At 40.0% G+C, this 22,274-nt stretch overlaps 1 protein-coding gene across 1 annotated transcript in view; it reads left to right on the forward strand.

Annotated features, from left to right (window-relative positions):
* NPAS3 (neuronal PAS domain protein 3) overlaps positions 1–22,274 on the forward strand; it is a 923,008-nt gene that overhangs the window by 832,854 nt on the left and 67,880 nt on the right. Inside the window, exon 7 of the mRNA XM_061159149.1 lies at positions 20,796–20,914. Coding sequence (XP_061015132.1) covers positions 20,796–20,914 — 119 coding nt within the window. The remainder of the gene's footprint in view (positions 1–20,795; positions 20,915–22,274) is intronic.

Raw genomic sequence — 22,274 nt, forward strand, 5'->3', positions numbered from 1 at the left:
CACTCCAGTACTCTTGCCTGGAAAATCCTATGGATGGAGGAGCCTGGTAGGCTGCAGTCCATGGGGTCGTTAAGACTCGGACATGACTGGGCGACTTCACTTTCACTTTTCACTTTCATGCACTGGAGAAGGAAATGGCAACCCACTCCAGTGTTCTTGCCTGGAGAATCCCAGGGACGGCGGAGCCTGGTGGGCTGCCGTCTATGCGGTCGCACAGAGTTGGACACAACTGAAGCGACTTAGCAGCAGCAGCAGGGAACTGTCAGATAACCTAAGCATTCTCTGGTCCCCCTCAAAAAGAAAAAATCACAAAGAAAGCCAATTTCCTTAGGGGCAAAAGATAGAAAGGAATCCTAGAGTTCAGCTGCAAAGGCAAACTGAGTCCTTCTCTCTGATAATGAGCAAGATACACCTTCTAATTATTCACATTCAATACCAACTTTTCCTGAGGTGTCAACTTCCAGAACAGATGAAAGCAAACTCTCCCCACCCCCATTTTTAGACACTCTTTTATTAACCTTAAAATTCCTCTTTTGGGGGGGGAGTGTTTCTGTGTGTTTTGTGAACTTGTGGACAATACACGCATCAGCCTTTTAAACACACAAACATAGTGCACAGAGATAGATATTAATGTAGAATAGTAAAGACACATCTCATAAAATCTAGAAAATGAAGTAAAAATTAAAATCGCTCCAAATTCCTAATATCCTTCTGCCCACCATGTCAAACACTTTTTTTGCATACACCAGGATTCTTTGAAATATGCTGCAGCCAAAATGAAAGTTAGAGATTTCTAAGTAAATTACAACTAATAAATCTAGATTTAGTTTAAGCCGCCATGCTATATAAGCAGCCATGGCTACTTTAGCGTGAATGGTCATAGACAATGGATCCTCCTTAAAATGGGAAAAATAAAAGCGCTTATATCTCAAAGAGTGTTGTGACAACTAAATTAAATGTGTATGTAAATCACCTGGCATTAATCCTAATTCCCTGTACCTCAGACAGGCAATGCACAAAATAAAATGGCTATTAAGAAAATCTAGCCTCTCACCCAGCATGTGGATTTAAAATTATAATGTTGCAAATGTTGGGCTACCTGCTTTTGTAATGATTATATTTATTTTTTAAAAACTCCAAATATGAGTAAATGCATGCTTCTTCAGTTTTTTAGGCCTGGGGAAAGCACAGGTCATTAGCACATGAAGCAGAGAACCAGCAGCTGGTTTGCAAACTCAAAGCAGCTTTGAGTTGTAAGAATAGCATTCCTTTTCCTTCCACTCTTTTCTCCCTTTCTTTCCCTCAATATTCCAAAGTTCCTGTTTTGTGTCTTTTACTGTTGCTTGTCTGTGTAATTTGTGTTTTTCTCATTCTGTGAGTCCTTTGCCTTCATCTTTTCAGACCTTTCTCTCCAATTTCTTTCTTACTACCCTCCATCTTTCTTCCTCCTCATTTTTATTCCCTGTTTAATTCTCTCCTCTCCTCTTTTGCATTTGCATTTTCTCCTGTTCACATTTATTCTGTAGCACTTTCTAGTAAAACCAGTGACTGTAAAACTTTCTTACCATCTCGCAGTCAGGTTCATGATACCTATCCATTTCGGAAATTTATCACCCTAGAAATCCTTTACCCAAAGTCATGTTAATGATAATAGCACAACCAGAAATGTTGGTGAATACATGAATTTTTAGAACAAAATAGTAACATGTATAGAGGTACTTTGCTTTCTTTCTGATATTAGTCAGATTTACATTTGATGTGGGATTTCAGCACCAGATACCTCACAAGTACACAACAATGTTTGCTGCTCAAATTTAACTTAACATTAATCAAGCTTTTCCTTCATGTGGATTTATTTCATTCTTCTAGCAACCTCCTGTTGTAATACTGCGAGCTTCAGAGGTATAAGGCGTAGATGGAGGAGAGATACATGACTGACTTAAGACTATAGAGCTATTCGGTTGCTAAGCCAAACCTAGAACTCAAGCTTCCGAATTCTAAGGCATTGCCCCACTCCCCCATGACCCTGATGCTCTCTGTGTTGTGGCGTCATCCTGCCCAAGGGCACCACTGTTGTGATTTCAGTTCAGGATCCCCTGCTCTAGGACCTGGGGGACTACTGAGCATTTCTGTCCATTCCTGTTCCTTGATCCACCCAATAATCCTAAACACAGACACTGGAAACAGCCTGCAGAGATGTCAGCAACACCAACTACAATCATAAAAACTGCCATTTACTGAGGGCTCATCATGGGCCAAGTGATATGATTTACATGGATTGTTCCATGTATTCCACTGTACGTGGCAATTTAAAGTGACTGCAATTGAGTTCTCTAAATACTACACATCCTACTGTGTATCTTATCAAACATTACTAAAGCTGTTTTACAGAGAAAGCATATCTACCCATATGAAGGGAAAAGAAAAAGAATCAAAGTATTAAAGAGAGTAAAATAATATCAAAGTAGAACCAACAAATCTGGTCTCCAGGTCCTTTCTCTTTCTGCACTGAGTCAACAATCTATGTCATTAGCCTCACTGATGGACCAGTCCCAACCTAGCACTGAACTAGTGACACAGGGAAGTAAATCTTTATCTTTAAGATTGTCTTGGCTGTTTGTTCTCAATACTTAAGGTCCTTTTGCCATAGAGAGGCACTACCTCTCCCCCAAGTAGTCAGCCCTCCATATCTGCAGGTTCCACACCCATGGTTTCCACCAACCATGGAGAGAAGCCTTGGATACCAAGGGCTGACGGTACTCTGACATTTTATATAAGGGACTTCAGCATCCCTGGGTGTGGTGTTCCCTGGAGGAGGAGGAGGAGGGGCTCCTCCAACCAATCCCCCATGGATCCCAGGGATGACTGTATCTATAAAACCTCCCTGTAAGACCCTCCTATATGCCTGTGTTAACTGTTAGGGCATTGTCAAAGGATCAGAGCAGAACTGGGGGATGTTAAAATGAAAGGAAAATAAAGAAATCTCATATATAGAAGAAGGAACACTAGAACAATTAAGAGGGGGCGGCGGGGGCGGGGGGGCAATCTCATTACCGAATATAAATCCCAAAGAAAATAAAATATTCCTGACAATAAAAATTATTATTATATTACAGATATGAAAAGAGAAAAAGCGTGGTTCTAAGTTCACTGAAAAGTTTCCCTTCGGTCTTGAGTGATTCTTCTCCAGAGCCTCCCACGAGTGCAAGCCTATAATTTTAATTATATCTTGGCATTCTCATAAAGCAAACAGCGTGCTCAGGTAGTATTTATTACCTGTTAGGAAGACTACTTATGAATATGCTTCACAAATTCCAACCACAGTGATCTACAATGGGCCTTTTCAAGGACAGAAGGGATGAGCGGGGATGCATGGTGGAGAAAAGTTGCTCATTAAGGGAGGGTTTGTTATCCAGAAACGTATAATTAAGGTGATGGTCCCAGCTTCTGTGACAGCCGACACTCTGGTAGTTGTTTGATTGCTGTGTGGGTCAGGGATCAGCCCTGGCGACAAGATGTAGCCACATTAGTGTGTTAGCGAACAGGTTAGGAAGTAAATTACAGCTGCCTTTCTCAAGCACATGACTGTCGGTCTTCATTGTTTTGTTTTCACTGTACGTCAGCAGGCCTGTGGCTTCTGAAGACTTTGTGTGACAGGTTAGGCATTTTATCCTTTGAGTAAACAGTAATCACGGTGTGAAGAAAGTGGGGCATTGGAGATTTGTCCTATTCTTTGAGAATTCCACTCTTCCTTTTTAGTTTGCTCCAAGGGCTCATTGGGGATACATATATTAAGCCCTTTAAATAGTTCATAATAAATCTTTGTCTCAGGCTGATTCTGACAGTTTTTTAAAGAGTCTTTTAAGAGAGAATCCTCAATCATTTGTTAATCCATGGGGTGATCTTCAGACTTTGGGAAAAAAATAACAGCCCGGGCTCTTGGGTAGTGAAAATACAATGTAGGAAAAAAATATATAAATATGGAAAATCCCAAGAATATCATCTTACTGAGATTACTTACATGTTCTGCATGTATCTAAATGCTTTCTTTCTTCTCCAACAAGCCAAAAAGAGAAAAGAAAATAATTGTCAAAATAGCAAGGGTTGTTATTGATAATTTTATGTTTTCAGACTAATAGGCATCTCCTAAAATGTCAGGCTTTTAATTGTGTAAGAGAATATTCTTTCTAAAGTAAACTAATTCTCTTGGCAGAAAGATCATTTCTTCTTTGCCCTTGTTTCCCCTTTAAGACTCCTTCTGTCTTCCCCTAAATTATTCCCATACACACTGCTATTTTACCTGGTTGGGGAGAAGCATTCCACATTTAGAGAAAGGATTGTAGATGTTGGTTATTAATGTCAACAAAAACAAAAACTTTGAAGGGCAAGACATAGCTTTCAGAATAAAGACCTTTCTAGATTGGTTTTATATATTTAAGTTCCCATTTTTGGTATAAGCTAGCCTGTCAAGTATTAGATGTTTATAATTTAAAGAATATCCCAGGATTTTAGCACCAAAAGAATGATATACTACACTTACCAGAAGAAAGTAAAGGTAATATTATCTCCCATGTAAACAGTTAATACCAGGCAGTCATTACAATACTTGTGCATTATTTGGACGAGTGGAAAATATTCTAAAGCCTCTCTACAGAATAAAAAGAATGCTCGGTCAGAAGTGGTTTATGTAGAAATCATTTGCTATTCCAGGGAAACTGATTTGGCTGTATTTGGTTTGCTTGTACCTAAAGTGATTCAGGCAGAAACTGAAGAATCCAAGTCCTGTCTCTGAGTCACATATGACAATAGGCATCACAAGAGGGGCATTTTCCCCAGGTTTATGATCTGAACCTCTATGTCATTTCTAAAATGCAGGTTCTAAAGCAGTTTAAAAAAAACAAAAACAAAACACCAAGAACTTTACTAATAACATACAGTTTAGTTTAGTCACTCAGTCATGTCCGACTCTTTGAGACCCCAAGAACTGCAGCACTCCAGGCTTGCCTGTCCATCACCAACTCCCAAAGCTTACTCAAACTCATGTCCATTGAGTCGGTGATGCCATCCAACCATCTCATCCTCTGTCGTCCCCTTCTCCTCCCACCTTCAATCTTTTCCAGCATCAGGGTCTTTTCCAATGAGTTGGTTCTTCACATCAGGTGGCCAAAGTATTGGAGTTTCAGTTTCAGCATCAGTCTTTCAATGAATATTCAGGACTGATTTCCTTTAGGATGGACTGGGTGGATCTCCTTGCAACCCAAGGGACTCTCAAGAGTCTTCTCCAACACCACCATTCAAAAGCATCAATTCTGCGGTGCTCAGCTTTCTTTATAGTCCAACTCTCACATCATACATGACCACTGGGAAAACCATAGCCTTGACTAGATGGACCTTTCTTGGCAAAGTAATGTCTCTGCTTTTTAATATGCTCTCTAGATTGGCCATAGCTTTTCTTCCAAGGAGCAAGCGTCTTTTAATTTCAGTGCTGTAGTCACCACCTGCAGTGATTTTGGAGCCCCCCAAAATTAAGTCTCTCACTGTTTCCACTGTTTCCCCATCTATTTGTCATGAAGTGATGGGACCAGATGCCATGATCTTCGTTTTTTGAATGTTGAGTTTTAAGCCAACTTTTTCACTCTCTTCTTTCATTTTCATCAAGAGGCTCTTTAGTTCTTCTTTGCTATCTGCCATAAGGGTGGTGTTATCTACATATCTGAGGTTATTGATATTTCTCCCAGAAATCTTGATTCCAGCTTATGCTTCCTCCAGCCCAGCATTTCTCATGATGTACTCTGCATACAAGTTAAATAGGCAGGGTGACAATATACAACCTTGACATACTCCTTTCCCAGTTTGGAACCAGTCTGTTGTTCCATGTCCAGTTCTAACTGTTGCTTCTTGACCTGCATACAGATTTTTCAGGACATAGATCAGGTGGTCTGGTATTCCCATCTCTTTCAGAATTTTCCAGTTTGTTGTGATCTGCACAGTCAAAGGCTTTGGAGTAGTGAATAAAGCAGAAGTAGATGTTTTTCTGAAACTCTCTTGCTTCTTCAATGATCTAGCAGATGTTGGCAATTTGATCTCTGGTTTCTCTGCCTTTTCTAAATCCAGCTCGAACATATGGAAGCTCACAGTTCATGTACTGTTGAAGCCTTAGTTGGAGAAGTTTTAGCATTACTTTCCTAGAGTGTGAGATGAGTGCAATTGTGCGGTAATTTAAGCATTCTTTGGCATTGCCTTTCTTTGGGATTGGAATGAAAACTGACCTTTTCCAGTCCTGTGGCCACTGCTGAGTTTTCCAGATTTGCTGGCATATTGACTGTAGCACTTTCATAGCATCATCTTTTAGGATTTGAAATAACTCAACTGGAATTCCATCACCTCCACTAGCTTTGTTTGTAGTGATGCTTCATAAGGCCCACTTGACTTCGCATTCCAGGATGTCTGGCTCTAGCTGAGTGATTATACTATCATGGTTATCTGGGTCATGAAGATCTTTTTTGTATAGTCCTTCTGTGTCTTGCCACCTCTTCTTATTATCTTCTGCTTCTGTTAGTTCCATACCATTTCTGTCCTTTATTGTGCTCATCTTTGATTGAAATGTCCCCTTGGTATCTCTAATTTTCTTGAAGAGATCTCTCATCCTTCCCTTCTATTGTTTCCTCTATTTATTTGCATTGATCACTGAGGAAGGCTTTCTCATCTCTCCTTGTTATTCTTTGGAACTCTGCATTCAATTGGTATATCTTTCCTTTTCCCCTTTGCTTTTTGCTTCTCCTCTTTTCTCAGGTATTTGTAAAACCTCGTCAGACAGCCATTTTGCCTTTTTGCATTTCTTTTTCTTGCACATGGTCTTGATCACTGCCTCCTGTACAATGTCATGAACCTCCCTCATAGTTCTTTAGGCACTCTGTCTATCAGATCTAATCCCTTGAATCTATTTGTCACTTCCACTATATAATCATAAGGGATCTGATTCAGGTCATACCTGAATGGTCTAGTGGTTTTCCCTATTTTCTTCAACTTAAGTCTGAATTTTGCAATAAGGAGTTTATGATCTGAGCCACAGTCAGCTCCTGGTCTTGTTTTTGCTGACTATGTAGAGCTTCTCCATCTTTAGCTGCAAAAAATATAATCAATCTGATTTTGGTAGTGACCATCTGGTGATGTCCATGTGTAGACATCTCTTGTGTTATTGGAAAAGGGTGTTTGCTATGACATGCATATGGAGTTTATTAGAAATCAATGCAATAATAAAATAGCAAAGTGGGCAAAGGACGGCCTACTCTCATGTAAGTTCAAGTAATTGAAGACCTAGAGCACAGGCATCCATAAACACCCAGGGTCCCTGACATGATACGGGTGAGCCGCAAACCAATGACAATGAATGTAGGCAGAGTGTTCTGCTACCAGGCAACACGAAATATGTGGTGCCAGTCTTTAAAACAATCATCTGGCATTATAGAATATACCGTTTAGACTCACATGCCATCTGATACAGTGCTAAAGTGTTGATGTTAAAAATGCCAAGTACATCATTAGAGAGTTATATGTGAAGCTGGGAAGAGGACAGTTAAGTAGTATCAACACATTTGCTTTGCACCCAGTTTGAGAAAAGGCTACTTGCACCCAATTTCACCATCACCCTTAGCAATAAATAGCCTTTATATTTTCAACTTGAAAGGAAAAGGGTAATTCTACAGCAGAGCTAATTGCAAACATTATAAATACAATCATTAGAAAATGACTGCTTTTTTTTATCCCCACTACTTGGGAAGACTGTGCGTAGCCTTGAAAACAATATACAAATGACATCATCAAACTCAAATATGGGAATGATGCCTGCACATTCACTGTGAGGCCTACATGTATCTTAGCTGACCAAGACCATAGGGATCGAGCCCTGTCTTCCTGGGAGCAAAGCAGGGTTACTTCTGCCAGGGGATTAGAGGACTTTGTTTGGGTCCTGAGATGGAGCAGTGGTCATTGAAACATGCTGTGATCATAAGAGAAAGGAAACTTTGCTTAACTGATGATGTCAAAAATAGATATCTGTTAGCAAAATAACAGATATAGATAATTATCAGGTTATCTCCTATTTCTGGCTCCTCTAAATTATTGTAAAGTATAAATAATGTTACTAAGAATAGTCTCCAATAAATAAACCTCAATCCTTTATTGATGATGGATTTAATACAGTACGTCAGACTGAAAACATTTTGAAAAATAACCACTTCAAGATGTGCTGAAATAGAGCCATAATAAAATCAACAAATTCTAGCTGCCTTGTCAAATTCCTGTATGATAAAAAATAGTAAATTAGCAGAAGACACTGCCTCGGGAGACATTTGCGGAGACCCGTCAACCAGGCTCTATCCCCAGAACACACACGTTCATGTGGGAAAATAAAAATTGGTCATTGTGCTGGACCCCATAACTGAGGAGGCAAATTTTAAAAGCCATGCCATCGCGCCAATATTCACTCAGATTTTCAGTTATCGCTTGCCTCTCTAACACTCTCCAGTGAGAAAGTTGTAGCCATTCTGAACTTTTTCTGCGTCCCAGGCCAATTTCCTGAAAGCCTCCATCTTGTTTCCTGCTAACCAGGTGACTGTCACACCAACCCTTTCCTCAGTGCCACATAGAGTCCTCATTCTTCCATGAGCAGGGATGCCAGAGTTAACATATAAAAATACAGGATTCCCAGTTGAATTGGACATGTCCATGCAATATTTGTGCTGTGCTATGCTCAGTTGCGTCCAAATCTTTGGGACCCCATGGACTGTAGCCCACCAGGTTCCTCTGTCCATGGGGATTCTCCAGGCAAGAATACAGGGGTAGGTTGCCACTCCCTCCTCCAGGGGATCTTCCCAACCCAGGGATCAAGCCCACATCCTGAATTGGCAGGTGGATTCTTTTCCAAGCACCAAAAAACAGTCATTGTTTATCTAAAATTCACATTTTGCAAGGTGTCCTGAATTTTTATCTGAGAACCTTCATTAGGAACAAACATCAATTGCCACCATCTTTTCCACGAATCCCACTTTTGCCTATTCACTTTTATTGAAACATTTCTTCCTTGAAGCCCACTACTCAGAACTCACTCTGAACAGAGGCTGTGATTCATTCCTCTGCTTCTGACTCTTCCAACGTGAAAGAGCAGTGGTTATCACCTGCGCACGCACTGCCACTTCCCCACTATTCCCCCCAATATCAGCACATTAAAACAAACAACAACAACAACAACAAAAAAAAAACAGCATTCCTTACCTGTTCTCAATGCTGCTCTCCATCGGTGATGCCCACACCTTTCATTGACCAACCTCAATGGTGAAGGCTTGTGCTCTGAGGTCTGTCCAGCCATCTCCACTAGGAGGCCACAGATGCCAGCATCAGAGTTTCCAGGTGGGGTGACAGTTCCACACACATCTCCTTGACTGCCCAAGCTCAACAAACTCATTTCCTGACTTACCTTCAGCCGTCTATTGGCACAGCCATTCCTTGACCTTTAACCATGCTTCGTTTTTAAAATGCCAAGTATCTGTTAGAAAAAACAGAGGAAAAGCTTTCTAAGGTATGAGAGCAACAAACGTTTCAAAGGGAAAAATGTATAGACTTCTCTATATAAAATTTAAAAACATTTTTGTATCAGTGAACACCATAAAAAGAAGTAAAAGGCAAAAAAATGGGGAAATATTTGCAAGAAATGTGGCAGACATAGTATCCTTAATATATATATATGATCACAAAAGAGTTGGACACTAGTGACTTGTTGACTAGTCACTAAGTCGTGTCCAACTCTTTTGCGATCCCATGGACTGTAGCCAGACAGGTTTCCCTGTCCATGGGATTTCCCAGGCAAAAATACTAGAGTGGGTTGCCATTTCCTTCTCCAGGGGATCATCCCGATCCAGGGATTGAACCCATGTCTTCTGCATTCAAAGGTGGATTCTTTACCATAGAGTCACCTGGGAAACCCTATATGTGTGTGTGTGTACACACACACACACACACACGTATCATTAAAATTGATACGATAATAAAACTCAAGTGGAAAATAAAGGACATAAATACATGAATCACTAAAAATTCAAATGGCAAGTATTAAAACATTATTCAACATCATTAGAAATAAAAATGCAAATTAAACACATGAGATGTTTTTACATAATGCTTTTTAGGATATCTTCTAATTTAATATTTTTTATCAAATAATAAAAATATTAAGATGGAAATTAATATGAACATCAAATATTGCTGATAAACATATAAACTGATAGACACCACAACTTTTTTGAAAAACAAATCATACGTGTTAGCTTTAAAAAAAAAAAACTTATGCTCTTTGACCCAGTAATACTTCTTCTAGAAATCTACCCAAAGACATGATCAGGATGGGGAACACATGTAAATCAATGCTGATTCATGTCAATGTATGGCAAAAACCACTACAATATTGTAAAGTAATTAGCCTCCAACTAATAAAAATAAATGAGAAAAAAAGAAAGTTGAAGGAAGACTAATTTCCAAGAAATTCATCACCATGCAATGGAATATTACACAGTCAGGAAAAATAGTGTTTGAAAGTGATGTACTGATATGGACACATGCAGATACTATCACTACTTAATTTTAAAGCTGCCTTACAGCCAAGACCACTGGAGCCCCAACATCCTTTTATTCCCCAAACAGTGTCTAATAAAAGCCCAGCTATTATCACAGAGTGAGCTATGACTTCTAACATTAAAAAATGTGAGAGATACTCAGGTATGATCCTAATTTTGAAACAAATATATATATATATATAAATAGTAAATTAGGGAACAACAAAACATATCAGTGTTAATAGTTTCTGGGTGATAAGGTAACTGCATATTTATTTTCTTATTTATACTTTCACATTATCTTCCAGATTTTCTATGAACATAGGAAAAATAGAGATATAGAACACAAACTTGTTTAAAAGCAACAAACAGCATTCTCACAAATCATTCTGGGAACAAAGTGCCCTTTACTGGCTGTCTCACCCATAGCACCATCCCTTCCCCCTCATTCTCCCCTCTTCCCCATTTCATCACTCCCTCCTCACATGTTTGTCTCTTAACCCTCTGGAGTCCTTCTCTCTATTGTCCTTCTTTCATTCCCATTGTGTCTGCTCCCATCTCTGGCAAAAGCCCCCTGTTGAGCATGGCCTAGAAAAACTTACAATGCCATTATCTTCAGGGCCCCCTAGAAAACCAGTGTGCTTAAATTTGAGCCATGCAACTTCTAACTGCTGTATAATCTTATTACTTATTTTCTATTGATCCTACTTGCTTTGCCCACATGGGCTGCTCCACAGCTTTTTTTTTTTTTTTTTTTAAACTCTTAAAATCCTCTCCTTCTCATACTTCATCTCCACAAACGACCCTGTTCCCATCACCTTCCCCTCTCTCTCCCTCCCCTCCCTCCCTTTCCCCCGCCACCTCAACTCACATCCTGTTTTTCTTCCCCCCATTTCAGAGGCTCACCTCTCTTTCTCTGTTACTAATACAATATCCTTTAGGATTTAAATTCTTCAATTACCATTTCTAATACAGACAACTTTAAACTCAGTCCTCTCAATCAATAAACATACTCAGATCTCTTTATTTTCATCACCAATATTCACCAAAGAGAAGTATATCACATATTTACTCAACCTTTATCCCACTTCTTTAGCGAAGCTGCTCTCTCTAGAGATCCCCAAAGAAATGACAATGCCAATACATTCATCTGGGAGGCTTGACTCTCTGTCCAATTCTTAGTAACTCCTCCCTTAGTTTCCTACAGGTTCAATTTTCATCCTTAGCACATCACTTATTTTAATTTTGTACTAAAGTCCAAAGGTAACATTTCTAGAATTTTATCAGCACTGGTGCATATCTATCCAAATAACAGTTTTCTGTAAAGCTATTTAGTGATGAAGTTGCAACTCAAATCATGAGCCCAGAGGTATGGCGATTTTACCAATATCCACGTGACTTAGTCTCCTGTGCCACGTGACCAAAACGTGGTTCTCATCACATGCCAGTGTCTTACCCTGCATCACTCTTCTTTATACCGCATTAATTACTACCAGAAACTATTATATATTTTCTCCTCCTCTCAAATGAAAACGTTGTTATAAACTATCCCAGCTCATTATAGATCCTCATTATGTATTTACTGTAAATAACTGAACAAAGACTGAGTGAGCTATAACATCCAGTATGTGCTATTTAAAACACTCACTGTCTTTAGGGCTGTATGCCTAGTAAGGGCCAGGAGTTCCAGGCACAGGCAAAAGATCAACCTTTAACAACATGTAAGGCGCCTTCCGTCCATACCCCTACAGGTGGAAAGTGATACTTTGTGCATCCGTGGTTTGAATCACTGCCTGATTTTTCACCCAGTGCTGCATAACTGTTTCTCATCACATGGCATTGTTGTAGTTAGTCACAGAGCTTTAAAGCAATGAAAAGGCAGAATGCATATGTGTGTGTTTGCAAGTGTCTCTGTAACCAGACTCCTCTATATGACTCCTTTTGAAAATATGGTATGTCGACATCTGTGCCTGAGATGGAGATTTGGCCAGAATGCTAAGAAAATAAACATGGCAGTTCAACTCGATACTGGCAACTGGTTACTGCCCCATGGATAGGCTGCACAGAAGATTCATGTATATGAAATAGTATATTAAAGTAAACTTACAAAAGCAAAGAGCAATCATTGCAACCATAATTTTTTCTTCCTCTTTGGGATTCTAATTTTAAAAGCATTAAAGAAGACAGCTGCTCATGCTGTGATATGCGCTAAACAGCCTGAAGGATGGAAAAAAATATATTTGTAGCTCATAATAACTATTGACCTTTCTGATATACAGTGTTCTCTGTGTTAGCTATTCGGTTCTATCAACAGTGAAGATTGAACATGACTTTTTAATAGAAAACATGGGGTTTCAAGCTGCCTTCACAAAGGTGTTTATGTATTGTTATTTTGTTTTGTACTACAAAGACCAAGTCCTGATGCCCTTCGTCTGACATCGTGTTTGTCATTAAAAAAAAAAAAAGAAGAAGAAGAAGGAAAGAGAGAAAGGAAGGAAATAAAAGAAGGAAACAGAAAAGGAAAAAAAAGCCTCAACATTACTGAGTATGTTTTATATGAGGAATTGGCTCGTAACCACTTTATAGTCGTGATAAAAGCATTGCCACACTCGATCCCATACGCAATACTGGTAATGGAATCCAAGAGGCATCCCGGGAGGACGTGCTATATTTTTCTCCCAGAATGGATCCCTCAAGTGGCAACATTTATAGGGAGTCTCCAGGAAGATTTAAAACCATCGCCTGCAGTATTCAGATGGCAGGTACTTTAGAGCACAGAGCCTGCTGCCGAACGGGTCACGCCGGATGTCATATACTCTCAGAGGCTATCTTTACAATACCCAGTTTTTCCCCTTGAACTTTCCTGATGCTTCTAGTTGTGTACAGAAACACCCACTGGTAGCAGCTTGACTCTGACACTGTGTGTATTTCCCCGGAGTGGTATCATCCAAACACCAACTGTGGAGCAGCAGGCGGCAGCTGAACGCGCTCCTCTCCCTCGGGGGACAGCCTCCCCAAGTAGCAACCCCTGCCAGGCGCAGGAAGCCTGAATGCCAGCCTCATGCATTCCGATTCTCATCCCAGGCAGGCAGATACTGCCGGGGAGCTCATGCTGACAGGTGGCACGGGTTCGCAGATTATTATTGTTTTCCTCCCCTTCTTTTTTTTTTTTTTTGGCGGATTATTTTTAACGTTACTTTGAAAGAAGTTTATTGCATCATTATTGAGCCACAATTATTTTCACAGCTATGCTCTAGAGTTTCAGTTAATGATTCATAAGTTTCTAAACAAAGCTAAAGACTCACAACTGAGTGGGAGCAGGAACCAGCCCTAATGAGACTTCAATAAATATGGCTTTTCCATCATACTCCCAAGCAAGCGCTGAAGCTGAGAGAGCTGGTGGCTGAACCAGAGGATGGCGGCTGCAGTTGCATTTGCCTGATGTCCAAAAGCTAGTACAGCCTGGGTCCTCAAGAAATAGTGGACATTGTCTCCCCACAAGTGGCTGAGCATCTACGTGTAGTCTACAGATGCCCATCACCCCCTTCAAAATTGCCCTGGCGCATGGTAGAGGATGGGCCAGTGGGATGGAGACCAACTCTCTAAAGACAGAAAACAAAGTTTTCTCTAATCCTAGGCAAAATCAGGCCAATCCTTTTTTGCCTACCAAACCCACTGGTCCATGACTCTGAAAATAACACTTAGCAGAAAATGCTTCCTTAGAGATGAATACAAGAAGAGGACATAATGATTTCCTCTCCACACAAAAAATAAAATAAAAAAAAAGGCTTCTTGGGACAAGATGTTTGGTGTGAGAGAATGAAGGGCAGGGGCAAAGACTAATTCTTCCTGAAAGAAAGCATCAGAATGTTACTTTATTCAACATGCAAACTGAGTGTCTATTTACCTAAAATGTAATCCTAGGTACTTGGGGGGATGAAGGGGGCTGGAGAAGGGCAGGGAATGGATACAACTAAATATAAGCAAGATGTCAAGCCTGCCTTTCAAGATGTCACAGTCTTGCAGATGATACTGTTGATAGCACCTTTTGCAAATTGCGCATTTAAAAAAAAAATCAGTTGAGCATTTAGCTTTGAAAACATAGACCCCACTTATAAAAATCAGCACTACAGGTAGCTTTCCTTACATATGTGAATTCACCATGTACTCTGGGCAATGCATTCCTTCGAAAAATCACATGAGTTTTACCCATGTGCGTGTTGTCACATTTCAAAACAAGGTCATGATTTTTCCAAAAAAAGGTTCCACGTGGGTATTATATTATCTATCTTTACATAACAAATCACCCCAAATACTTACAGACTTTTTTTTTTTTTAAAGCAAAGATATCTCACATAGTTTCTATAGGTCAGGAATCCAGTAACAGCTTGTCTGGGTAGTTCAAGCTCAGGGTCTTTCATGAGGTTGCCATGGAGATGTCAGTCAGAGCATAGTCATCTGAAGACTTGACTTGGGGAGGAAGGCCCACATCTAAGCTCACTCATGTGACTGTGAGAAGGACGCCTCGGTTCCTCTCCACACTGATCTCCCCAGAGGACTGCTCAAGTGTCCTCACAATATGGCAGCTGGTTTCCGTTAGAGTGAATGAGGCAGCAACAGGGAAGTCATGCTGCCTGTCATGACCAAGCCATACATCACCAAGAATGCCACATGCTATTTATCTGAAGTAAGTCACCAAGTCTAGCCCACAGTCAAAGGGAGAGAAAGCAGGCTCCATCTTTCTGAAGGACTATTGAAGAATTTGTAGCAGTTTTAAATTACCACAGTTATCATCCTAGATAAACATAAAATCTGCTGGGGACAATTTCTGTGAGAAAAGATTTATTTTTACCATTGACATACTATTTTTACCACTGACCTACTATGAAGTTGAAAGTGTTAGTCGCTTAGTCGTGTCTGACTCTTTGCAACACCATGGACTATAGCCTGGCCAGCTCCTCTGTCCATGGGATTCTCCAGGTAAGAATACTGGGATGGGTTGCCATTTCCTCCTCCAGGGGACCTTCCTGACCCAGGGATCAAACCCAGGTCTCCCACATTGCAGGCAGATTCTCTACTGTCTGAATCACCAGGGAAGCCCTACTACTAAGTTGGGAAGATCTTATTAGATTAATGTCAATATTTAATGAATATTAGTTATTGAATATATTAAATATATATAAATTATATATATATATTCCCTATGTGCTATAGAGAATCAAAGTTAGACCTGTCTCCACCCTGCTGCCCTAGCATAAGAGATAAAATGAGGATATAAATAAATGTAAGAACAGTATATTGACCACATCCTGAACTTCGGAGTGGGATGAACAGGTCATGTCTATGTGCTCTGCCACTGACTATCTGGGAGACTTGGACAATATGTATTTCTATATAATGGTAAAGATTTGATATTTTCATCAGTCAGTATGGACTAAGTTAAGCTGCAATAAAAAGCAATCCCCAAATTACAACAAAAGATTTATTTCTATGAAGATGAGCTAAAGGTTCTGCCCCCTATTGTCCTCATTCCAAGACCTAGGTCAATAGAGCAGCCACCATCTGAAACGTTGATAATCAACACAGCAGTGAGAAAGAGAAAGTAGGGCCTAGTGACCAGCTCTTCTAGGAAATTCCACCTGAAAGCAATACATGACTTTTGTTCATATTCTTTTGGCCACAGAAAGTCACATGATCAAACCTAATTTCCAACTGGCAGAGGAAGTGCAGGGAACCTTTTGCAAGAAAAGAAATAACCAGTCACATTCTAAAGTCCTAAAGTACTACATTTCTTTTAGAGTGAATGAGGCAGCAACAAGGAAGCCTTGCTACCTGTTATGACCAAGTCATACATAGTATCTAACAAAGATAACATCACATGCCAATGAAAGTTTGACTTTATCAAGAGAACTGTGAAATGGCCCAACATCTCTTCCCTAGTCTTATGAAGGTCATTTTGGTTGTTTGCACTTTGCCCAGAATATCTCAAAAAGGAAAAGATTCAATTAAGCAGTGAAGTGGGGGAAGAGTATATTTAACTTCGTATCTTAACAACTCAGTCCAATTCCACTTCTCCTTTAAAAGGAAAAATACTTTGCTCACACTTAAGGAGTAACAGAGTTGTCTCAAAACCTAATTTTCTTTCTCACTTCCATCATGATTTCATAGCAGTTGAGGGCTCTGACCCTAGTATTGCACAGCAAACATTTGAAGTATGCTAAAAAGAAAGGCTGTCTTTATGCCTTGGCCTCACCCTCTTGCAGGAACCCCAAGGAGAGTCCCAAAAGTGCTCAGCAAACACCTGGACCTTGGATTAGTCAGAGAGAACAGAATGGTTCCCAGCCATCTTCTCCTTCCCTCCCCCCTTGCCACTGCTTCCTGCCTCTTCATGCTAAGGACGCAGCAACTACAGTACCAGTTAGGGAATCATCAACAGAGGGGGAATAACACAGATATGCTTTCACATTATGGTGGCATTTGCCAACGTAAAAATTATTACAACTTTTGCTATAAATTGTTCTGTAAATTTCACAAAATATGCAGAAATTGACATTTCAAGAGCTGAGATCATTTAGATTTATTTAAAAGTTGAGGCCCTTGAGAGTCAGTAAAAGAGAGTCTATTTCTTTATCTAGCTTTCATCTGTGTGGGCCTTGTTTTCTTTTTTCAGTTCCTTGTTTATAATTCATAGGTCACAATGGGCCGTATCTGGGCTTTGACCACTTAATCCAGGTTTACCCATCAATTTCTCCTATGTCTCAGGCAGCAAATATAACTTCTCTGAATCTCAATTTTTCTTTTTTTATCAGATCATGCAGCGATCCTGGCCTGTCTTAAAAAGTTGACAGAAAAGCCTCTGATATCTGGAAAGCACTCTAAAATGCTTTTTTGATATAGATTTTGGTTCCACAGTCTTTACAGAGCACCAGTCTTAAGGACACTTTTCTCATTACATCGTCCTCTCTTCATATCCACCCAAAACACACACACACACACACACACACACACACACACACACACACACACACACATCCTTTCTCTATTCCATGCTACAGTCATGTCACACGTCACCAAGGCCATGCTCCCTTGGTTCTCTCCCAGTAGAACGTTCATCAAAATCCATGCTTCTCACCTGAGACCCTTAGAAACTTCTCTTCTAAAACTGCTGCTCTTGTCTGTCACTTGCAGATTACGTCTCTTTACATGAGAGACATCCCTGTCAGAGCTGGGATAACCAGAGCACATTTGCCAGCCCTTGGGGTCACGTGGCCATGGTACCTGTGTACTGGGGATTTGTTTCTTGGGTGGCCTCTGAAAGGGCCAGTGTGGCAGGTTACTTCCGCCCCTGTCCTCAGAAAGCCATGTTAAAGCAGAAATCTTTATCAGAAATTAAAGATATCTTTATCTTTTCTAAGTTGTCTTCTCTTCTTCTCCCTCACTGCCCTTCGCACCATACCCCCCTGCTCTTGAAATAAAGTGTAAGGAGCAGTTATTATTTCGATTTCCAATCTAGATTTCACTGGGGCAAAATCTGACCTCAAAATTCCTCTCACACCAGTTGTCCTGGTTTTAATGAAGGCTGCTCCTGTATATTCTCAATCGCTCAGTCCTGTCCAACTCTTTGCAACCCCATGGGCTGTAGCCCACCAGGCTCCTCTGTCCATGGGGATTCTCCAGGCAAGAATCCAGGCAAGTGAGTTGCCATTTCCTTCTGCTCCTGTATATATTGACGATCTAACCCATGGGGCAGGGGAATGCTGTGTTCACTGCCCAGCCAGAGCAGGATGCAATGTTCACCTCCATAGCTCATGTAGAGCTTATGTCTCCCATTTCATCCCCTAAGGGGAACCACCCTTGCTGGGGTCTCTAAAGTATCTGCTAAGTGTTTACCTGTGAAAGCTCCGTGTACTGAAAATGATAACAATTTCTAATGATGCCTGAATTATTTGCCTTTCTACAGTTACGTGGTTCCTTCCTTCCTGGGTCAGGGTTTCTTGGACCTCAGCCCTAAAACACAGTTCACTTTTCTGGGAAGTTGCATTTTTCCTCGGCTGTTGCAAACACAATCTCACTGAACAGAGCTGAATTCTGAAAGCTGAGTTTGTGATGTGAATTCTGTTGGCTTCACGTTAGTTCAAGTCTCTGAGGACCAGGGCCAATAAAAGTGAAAGGGACCCTAGTAGATTGGCATACTTTTCCATTTCCACCAGGATGAAAAACTGCTATAAATTAAGTCTAACCTTAAATGTATAATCTGTCCTTGGGAGGAAGGAAAAAAGGGAGGGGGGGAGATATAGCATCTTCAAGCTCTCGGCATCCCTTACGAGAAAAATTGGTTCTAAGGGTCTCTGATCTTGTGTTTTAGTAAAATAGAACTGCACGGCTGACTGACAGTTCTGATCTAAAGCATTTACGTTTAAGTTTTGATCTCTCTGCTTTTGATTAAAACTAATGAGCTCATTTAATTCAAAATGGGAATCTCTGATAAGAGAAATAAGGTTGATGTGATTGGATTAGAGGGGCAAATTAAACTCTTAGAGCAGAAGTTTGTGCTTATATAGTGTATTAAAAAGCTGTTGGCGTATTATGGCATGTTAGATGATGAGAAAAATTTCATAGTAATTCATATTTAATCAGAAGAAATGAAAGTACTAAATATAACATGGCTCTGCTTTTCCCTCGAGTGATAAAAAGCTGTACATTTAAAATGACATCAGATCCGTGCTAAGACAAAAAAAAAGAAGAAAATCTTGAGAGAGACACATAAGAAGGGACACTTGTCACTGGTTCCATCACCCCAGAATAGAAATGCCATAAATATAGGAAAATATAGTCAGGTGAAGGCAAGAATGATACAAGCCCCCAACCACAAATAGTAAGGCTTCTCTTATTATCTCACTCTTCTTTCATCAGAGCATCAAGTTTAATATTAAAAAATAGATGTTTCTTCCCCTTAGAAATATATGGAATATGTTTCATAATTTGAAATTGAAAAGCTTGTTTTGCCTATTTTTTCTTTGTTTTTTAATAGCTATTTTCTCACCTACTTAATTCTTAAATCTCTTTATTACACATATTTCTTGATCTTCATCCTAGAGAAAATTAGTGTTCTTATAGAGCAATGTTTTGTTGTTGAAATTTTTTTTAACTTTAGAATAATAAGAAAAACTTTAAAGTATATTTTAGAAGAGTAAAATTAGAGTCTTTTTAGGCTTTAAAACCCCCAAGTTAACTTCTCTTCAGGAAAATACTTAAATGTGTAAAATACCATAGAAGCTTATTTCTAAAGAAAATAGATTTGCATTGCCTCCTGACCTGCATAAAGGTGGTTTTAGATCAGCAAAAATGAAAACTACCATTTTAAGTTTTTTTTTTTTCCATTTTAAGTTTTATAAGTCAAAACATACTCTGCTTAATCTTAAATACATTGAAAGGGAAAGAGGAGCTGTCTTAAGAGAAGAAACTATGATTTTCTCAGAAGCAAAGAGGTAGAAACACAGAGGATGTTTTCTATTCTAGGCTGGGGATAAGCTGCCACTAGTGACAGCAAGAGCAAGCTGATCTTGGGAGTCGTTTTTGTTTTTATCCATATAGCCCATTCTCAGCCCTCTATCTCCGGTCAGTTGAGAAAATGTTAGGCCTCTTATTCCCCATAATGAAGGAAAATAACTCAGAAGGGCAGGACTCTGGTCAGGGTATGGCTGCCCCATTCTTGGTGGTGTCATCATGCTCAGAACTCCCCAGCAAGCAACTGATCCAAGAAGGGATTTGCAGGGAGAACAAAAAGCAAGTCGTCCTGACTCTGATCAGAAGCATCTCCACCTGAGTCTTGGTTGATCCCATAAATCTCTGGGGTCCTTCTTTTTTGTGACTGTTCTCTCTGTGTGCACCAGCCAAGCCTCATGATATGCTACAATTACTATCAGATCCCACTTGGATGGCTGCTGAAACCTAAAAAGACCTGAAAAGCTCTTGCTCGAAACCAGAATGGAGTTTCTTGGGATATATTAATTCTCCTTTTTTATTTTCTGCAAAGTAAATATTTTCTAAATGAGATAAATTGATTACTACACTCTTAGCACCCATCAGTCATTTATTTTTAGTGAACTCAAGGATTGCACCTGAGCAGTAGCTGAAAGGGGCTGTGTAGAGATCTAAATCATGTGTATGTATTTTTATATTCTTCAGTGGAATCAACCAGCCCCAGTCTGCTCACCACTGACAACACCCTTGAGCGTTCCTTTTTCATCCGAATGAAATCTACTCTGACCAAACGCGGCGTGCACATCAAATCATCAGGATATAAGGTAAGCTGGGTTCCAGCAGGGGTGAGACTCCTGTCTCGGGTCCATCCTAGGTCATTTGCCTTGCATGTCCCAGCTGCTTCGGGTCCACATGATCAATACATGTGATTCTGAGCAGCGCACAGGGTTCTTAGTTATCTTCCTGTCTCAAGGCAGGGGGCTCATTATATCTCACGTTCTCACTTCAGACAGTTCTGGCTCACTAAATGCTTCAACAGAGTGTCTTTTCTTAAAACACGTGTTAATAATGCATCAAGTGCTTCAGCACATGCTAGAAATTCACTTTGATGGAGAAGGTGAGCCAAATTCACATCAGTCCTTAAGATGACTGTTCTAGAACTACTACTATAAAAATTCTACTTCTCCCACCTCCCCCTTCCAACCCCCTCTTTCTCTTTAGAGAAAGACTGTCCATTTGAAAAAAAAAAAAAAATCTTGGCCATCAAGATTCATACATGTAGATAAGAAAATCAGGTTGGATGTCAGAAATCCTAATTTTGAAATTACAGTGGCTGAACATTCATTCACACCTTACCATAGATAGGACACTCCACATACAGAAAATATGTTTCACGCAAGAGCAAACACCAAGTCCAGAGTCATAATCTACATTATTTTACCATTCTAAAGTTAAGAATATAAAAGCTCTAATCTTGGGAAATTCCAACATTTCAGTTACCATAGCAACGTAAATTAAGACCTATGAAATTCATGAAATGCCTTTGGCAACCTGAATCTTATCAATTTTACAACACGCTAACCAGTCTCTCAAACAGTATTTATTATAGGAGGATGGCAAACAAATGGAATGCACTGTGGCTGTCGCCAGTGTGACCTCTTCCCATTGGAGAGTCTAGAGCTTCCGGTAGCCCAGTTCTTGTGGGTCATTGTTCTAGCCTTGCCAGGGATAGTAACAATCATTCTCATCAGGCTTTGAAAACCTTATATAAGTCATCAGGACAGGAGCAGCGACAGAAAAGTCAGAATCAGACATTTTCTTTGATATTAATTCTTCTCTAAAAAAATAAAGCAGGGGCAAAGCAGGTCTTTCTAGGGACAATCTTTAGATGGGCTGTCCCACAGCCCAAAGGGCACATTGGGAACACCCTTAATTTTTACCAGGGATCGAGGCAAGGGAGAGGTAGGTACTTGGGCAGCACCAGGTGCATTAGCTCCACCTACAGAGCGATTTGTGGTCCTGTGATAAAGGGGTAAGTCGGAGGACAGAAAACAGACTATCTTATCCAATTTTGTATTTTCGTGCCTCACTGAAACACTATACATTTATTAGTTGTTCACTGTGTAGTCTCAGCCAGTTTGAAATTCTATAAGCAAACTATTAGATGTAGCAATTATTGTTATG

This window comes from Dama dama, chromosome 13 (genome assembly GCF_033118175.1).
Source record: "Dama dama isolate Ldn47 chromosome 13, ASM3311817v1, whole genome shotgun sequence".
Classification (NCBI taxonomy): Eukaryota; Metazoa; Chordata; class Mammalia; order Artiodactyla; family Cervidae; genus Dama; species Dama dama.